Genomic DNA, 6184 nt, shown 5'->3' with positions numbered 1-6184 from the left:
TTGCAACCTCCCCCTTTTTCCTGCAAACATAACGATGGTCATTATGGCCGAACAGTTCCATTTTTGTTTCATCAGACCAGAGGACATTTCTCCAAACAATTGTTTTGTAAACAATTGTAAACAATTGTTGGAAAAATTACTTGTGTCATGCACAAAGTAGATGTCCTAACCGACTTGCCAAAACTATAGTTTGTAAACAAGATATTTGTGGAGTGGTTGAAAAATGAGTTTTAATTAATGACTCCAACCTAAGTGTATGTCGACTTCCGACTTCAAATGTACATAAGAAATTATTGATTAAAAAAATGCAATACAGCCCAAAGGCTTATGTCCAAGATGAACAAGTTAACATATTTGAGGTTAAATGTTTTTATTCAATTTTTTTTTTTTTTTTTTTTACAATACAACTCAATTACAAAAGTGTCCATACACATGAGTGAGCAGTCGGTCACTTTGGATTAAAAAGAACATCTTTCTCTCTCTCTCACACACACTTTCTCTCTCTCTCTTTTCCTTCTTGCTCTCGTTCTTCCTCTCTCTCTTTCCTTCTCTCTCTCTCTCCAACAGCAGCATGTAGACAGAGCACGCACATCACAAATGAAACACGGTCAAACCACACAGTCAAACGACAACAATTTGTTCTTTGTGGTCATAATGCGTTCATGGTCAGATAAAGAACAGTGATGCCAGTCAGTTAAGTCAAATAAAAGTCCTCTTTGACAGGAGGATGTATCAAAATAATGAAGACAGACAGTCAGCAGAGACAAACAAGCACCAGGAGGTAGGTCAAGGTAGATACCCGTCAGAACAGGGGCAATACAGGAGCATTACCCATCATGCAATTCTGCAAACCCCACAGGACCATAGGATATTGAGTTTCTTAGAAGGTAAGTATGCCCAAATTAGTCGTTTTCTGCATTCACTTATGTAGTTGAGTGTCATCATCTATGAATCATATCAGAAAAAACAACAACAAATAAACCATGGCAATGAACATGAAAAACAATGAAAAGTAACATAATAACAATTAGAAATCCTTCTAAAAGACAATTTGGTCACACAGTGCTTTTGTTCTTGTTTGGTTCGTTTTAAAAAGTAAACCAGCAGACAAACTCCTAAAGACCAGAGCGAGATCAACTCGGCAATATGGAGTAACTCAGGGCATAGATACATATGTGCACATCATACACTGATAAAAATACGCATATAATAATAATGATAACAATACTAATAACAATAAGGCAAAATGATATAAATATTCTTAACATAAAAATAACAAAATGAAGAGATACATAGTGTGAAATAAATAAGGCTGTAGAGTTTAAGTAAATGCATGAAAATATTAATAATGACAGTGTGTACCTGAATATCAAACACCACCATTTACAATTAATAAATAACAGGTATAGAAATAAAAATCAGTGGTTTACTGTGTGTGTGTGTGTGTGTTTGTGTGTGTCTGTGTGTGTGTGCACGTGCATGCGTGCGTGTTCTGCATCAGTGGTTGATCTCATAAGCGCACTCAGCATCTCCCTCCAGATCAGTGGATCCCAGAATCTTCTTTCCGTTCCAGAAGGACACACACCAACACCTGCCTTTCTGTCCATCAAGAGATGACTCACACTGCGAGAGAGAAGGAGAAAGAGAGATAAAGAGAAATTAGAATGCCTGTTTTTTTTTTACACACCGTAACACACCTCCACCTAACACACCTGTTCAGATATGCTATGACCTTCATCTGTGTGCAGCCGCACCTCATGGGGCAAACATACACCCATTCCAAGACAAACGTGTGTACAGGCACACACACGGAAAGGCACACATGCGTGTATAGTCATGCCGCGCCAAGGGGATGACACTAGAGTGAAACTAGCTGAATGTGCTCCAAGGTGTAAGCAGTGCTGTACAAATCTCTGCCTGAACACACATTATTCTTTCTGGAGCTGTGGTTGGCACAATCTTGGTTGGACACACACAACCAGGTGAGATTCCTTCACACTGACAGGAGTCATGAATCGGGCACATAACCCAAGTGCACATGCTCACACACACACACACACACACACACACACACACACACACACACACACACACACACACACACACAGTGTGTCTACCTGTTTGGCTTTGTAGAGTCCGTGTTTGTCACAGTTTGGCAGATAGAACCTGATGAGTTTGTCTCCTAGCTTCTGTTGTGACTTAGCGATCTTCTCCAGAGCTCTCTGTAACTCCACATGACAGGGACCCTGGGAGGAGAGGGAAAGAGAGAGATAATGAGTTTTAAGTGTATTTCTCTGTACTGTGTAGACATATTTTAAGTGTTTTATTCATCTTCACTTGCTTCTAAATCTGTCTCTGAAGGGGCTACATGGGAGACCTGACCCTACCTGTCTAAGGGCATGCTATCAAAGTAGTGCTGCTAGATAGAGTAGATCACTGCCTTCTCACTAGTCATCAAAGGTTGTGGTTCTATCCAATCAACCCACACAGTCAAGGCCTGTTGTGGAAAAACACTGGTATTTTGTAAAATTGTTCCATGATAGGTCATAAGGTAGGCTAATGCACACCCGCACCTACCCACACGCACGTGCACACACACACACTTCAAAGTCACTCGAGCGCCCCCTTGCAGTATGATGCTAACTACCCACAACCCAACCGTCAATTGACTCTCCAAAAGTTTTAAGAACGTTAAATTATAATTGCAAAACGGTTAGTACATTTTCCGTGAGCGCTCACCTGCTCCACCAATTTCTTTCGGATTGCGTTAACTTTGGCTTTCATGCTCTCCAGCGCGTCCGCGGCGGCCCGGGGATCGAAGGGCTTGCTGTGGCCGTGGAGATAGAGGCTGGAGCCGGAGTCTGATACCATGGCAGTGTTCTCTGTCTCGGCATTGTCCGCCGCTCCTTGTTCTGGAGGAAAAAGGGAATGAGTGTCAAGAAGGGGAAAAGCCAGTAGAAATCACAATCTTGATTGCACTTATGCATAAGTACATTTGCAAATGATATAATTATCCATATTATTAGGCTAATAGGCTTTTTAAAATATATGTTATTATTAGCGTATGTCAACTATAGACATTATATATATATTGCATATATGCTATTTATAATCTAGCTATAGCCAAAACATTTAGCAATTAGGGGTTACATACCGGGATTTTGGGACACAGAGCTGCTCTCGGGCTCGGAGATCTCAGTGCACACAGCCTGGCCGCGAGTGAGGGAGTGCAGCGGCCGGAGGTCGCCGGGTCTCGGGGTGCACCTCAGTCCGGACCCGCATGGCGCCGTGTAGATTCCGCACAGATCCCCCGTCTTCAGGGCGCAAGCAAGGCAGCATCCACAACCAGGCTCCCGCAGAACCTCCGCACAGCCGGGCGCCACCGCAGGACACTCGCTCAGCTTCTCCGGTGAGCAAGGGGCGCATCGGATCGGCTCTTGCGCTAACACCGGGGACCCCAGGACAGACCGGACCAGCACAGAGCAGCATACCGCTGCTGCCACCAATAAATGTCTGTGAAATAATCCACTCATGGTATAAGGAGAGACTGGAATAAGGAAGAATAGTAGTTTATCAAAGGTAAGGAGAGTTAGAAAAAAAACGATTCGTTCCTGTTCCTTAGTTTCTTTCCTTTGATTTTGGAAAAATGACTACTCGTTGCGCGCAGCCTTATTTATACCCTGGTCATTGTAAAACGTTTGACGCATCTGCATTATGAATGACTTCTAAAAAGAAGGTGTAATGATCCGACGGCTTCTGATTGGCCCTCATATGTCCAGTCAGAGACCTCATTTGAATACAACACGCAAAACACAATATCGTATTTATTTTGGAACAGACTGTGCTCGCACGTCGCGCTCTCTGTATGCACAACATCAACCAGTGACAGTGTGACGACATCACTGTTTGGTATTGCAAGTGAGGAAAAGGAATAACCGAGTTTCAACATTCTGTCATCCCTGTCAGTCTATATAGCCCATCAGGAATTGATCACCGTCTATTTGAAGTTTCACCATTATAGTAGGATTAAAACTACATAGATTTTGTAGTAGAAAAATACATGCTATATCGTTGTATTTAGTAGTCTGATGCTGAACGGAAGCAGTTTAGCCCCGCAAAGAAGTGAAGACCTATTTCACCGCCAGTGTGGTACAATGCCTGCTATTCATGAGTTAATTGTTTTTTTTGTTTTTTTAATATCCTTTCAAACTTCTTACACAACTTCCAGCAAAAACGAATAATGACTGCTGATTACGCCGGTTAGCCTGCCGGGGCTTCACCTAGTAGGCTACTGTACATGTCCAGCACTAATTGAACATGAGAAGACATGCACCGCGCAGATAATCCGGCGCAAATGGGGGTCACGGTGTACAGTACTTTTTTTCTGAGTCACCCCAATAAACACAGACTTCAATCCAACCTCCATTCCACGTTATTCAACGTCATTCCGTTGATTCAACCAGTGGGATGCACAGCAGCGTGTCGCCGACCGTGGAATGCGACCTCCACTCCCGGAAGCCCCATTTTGGTCTCCACGGCGCCGGAGCTGACCGGAGGAGTACCATTGTAGTTACCCGTTTCCTTTCCGGTGTTAATAATAGACGGTGCGGAACGAGGCTGCACTGACATGGCCAGAGACACGTCCCGGGTCCCGCGCGCGCACGTGTGAGTGAGTGAGTGAGTAAGAGAGAGAGAGACAGAGAGAGAGACTGCTCTTGGCACACCACAGGGGTACTGGGGACAGTGCGAGAGAGTAAGGTCACAAATAGATAACCATGTTACACTCACACCCTATGTCACAGGGCAACAGACCTGGCATTGGTGGATGACTGTATTGTTCATTTAGGAGGCTGAAAGTGGAGAGGCCAATATTACAACAAGGAATTGGTCACGCTAGGGAATGTTCTCAGGGGTGACCGCCAGGGGCCAGAGATGGTGAGCAATGCATAGAGGGGGTGAACTGAGGATACCAACCATGACTGTAATGGTGGACGAAGGTGGTCCCAAATGGCACCCTATTCCCTTTATAGCGCACTACTTTTAAACAAGGTCTGTATCCCAAATGAGTTCCTATTAGCCTTACAGTGCACTAGCTCTAGTTTTGACCAGGGCTCTCCTTGTGTCACCACTAAGCAATATGTCATCATGCAATGCAATGACTTGTAAGATTGCATCATCTGCCTACAAAGTGGTTAAGATTAGACCCACTTCTCATGTAACCGACTGATTTACTGTTTGTACTCCTTCTATAGCCCCAAGCTGAATAAATACTGTATATAATGAGACTTTTAACATCTGAAACCAGTTGAAGTCTAAGGTGATCTAGTCAACGATCTTCTGGAATGATGCAATACTAGTAATAGCCCACTGGGCACAGATGTCTTTTCAACATTTATTCCACATTAGTTCAACGTAATTTCATTGAAATGACGTGGGAACAACATTGATTCAACCAGTGTATGCCCAGTGGGGGGCAACTCAAGTCTTATTGAAGGAAAGCATGCTCTACAGCGGGGGTTCCACATTCTTTTTCACTCAGGGCCCCCCCTTCCAGCATTGGGGAACATCCCATGTACCCCCGCACACACACACGCCATGTCTATTTATATGGGCACAAGAACTGTCCATGACACTACCCAATTCTGAAATGACACATTGTGCATTGTATTATTACAACATTCAAGAGTAAGTTTAAAGACGGACTGAGTTCCGCCCCACGTGCAGACCCAGAGTTTGGGAACCATTGATCTATAGCTACAGCACATCTAGAAGCCCATTGATGCAAATGCAGAGGGTGAAAAAGAAATAGACTTTGCATTCCTTTTTATGTTGGTAAAAGAAAATGTGATAATGAAAATTAATTTAGGGTCTGATTGATATGTCAAACTATGCAGTGAGTTGACTAGTTCATGTTAATTTCAAAACCGAAGAGCCTCTTTGTGTCTAAACATTGACATTCTATCTCCCCATTATATTTCCTTTTACTCCATTAATTAAAAGGGCAATCTGGGATTGGTACATGCATTATTTTACTTTAAAATGAATTAAATAGAGCCATTACCAGGGGTGGAAAGAGTACTGAAATATCCTACTCATGTAGAAGCAGTGCTAATGTAATGACATTTTACTCAAGAAGAAGTAAAATTACTGATGTAAAAAGCTACTCAGGTAAAAGTAAAAAGTA

General features: G+C 43.0%; 1 protein-coding gene across 1 annotated transcript; it reads right to left on the bottom strand.

Moving 5' to 3' along the window:
• Positions 1-353: 353 nt before the first annotated feature.
• On the bottom strand, positions 354-4606 carry LOC139409428 (insulin-like growth factor binding protein 1a). The gene is made up of 4 exons (XM_071154572.1): positions 3155-4606; positions 2740-2912; positions 2118-2246; positions 354-1623 (listed from the first exon to the last, which is right to left on the bottom strand). Exons 1-4 carry the CDS (start codon positions 3531-3533, stop codon positions 1498-1500), a joined length of 807 nt encoding a protein of 268 aa, XP_071010673.1. The 5' UTR covers positions 3534-4606; the 3' UTR covers positions 354-1497.
• Between the last annotated feature and the right edge of the window lie 1578 nt (positions 4607-6184).

Source organism: Oncorhynchus clarkii, chromosome 5, assembly GCF_045791955.1.
Source record: "Oncorhynchus clarkii lewisi isolate Uvic-CL-2024 chromosome 5, UVic_Ocla_1.0, whole genome shotgun sequence".
Lineage (NCBI taxonomy): Eukaryota > Metazoa > Chordata > Actinopteri > Salmoniformes > Salmonidae > Oncorhynchus > Oncorhynchus clarkii.
This window is presented reverse-complemented; position numbering and strand designations above follow the sequence as displayed.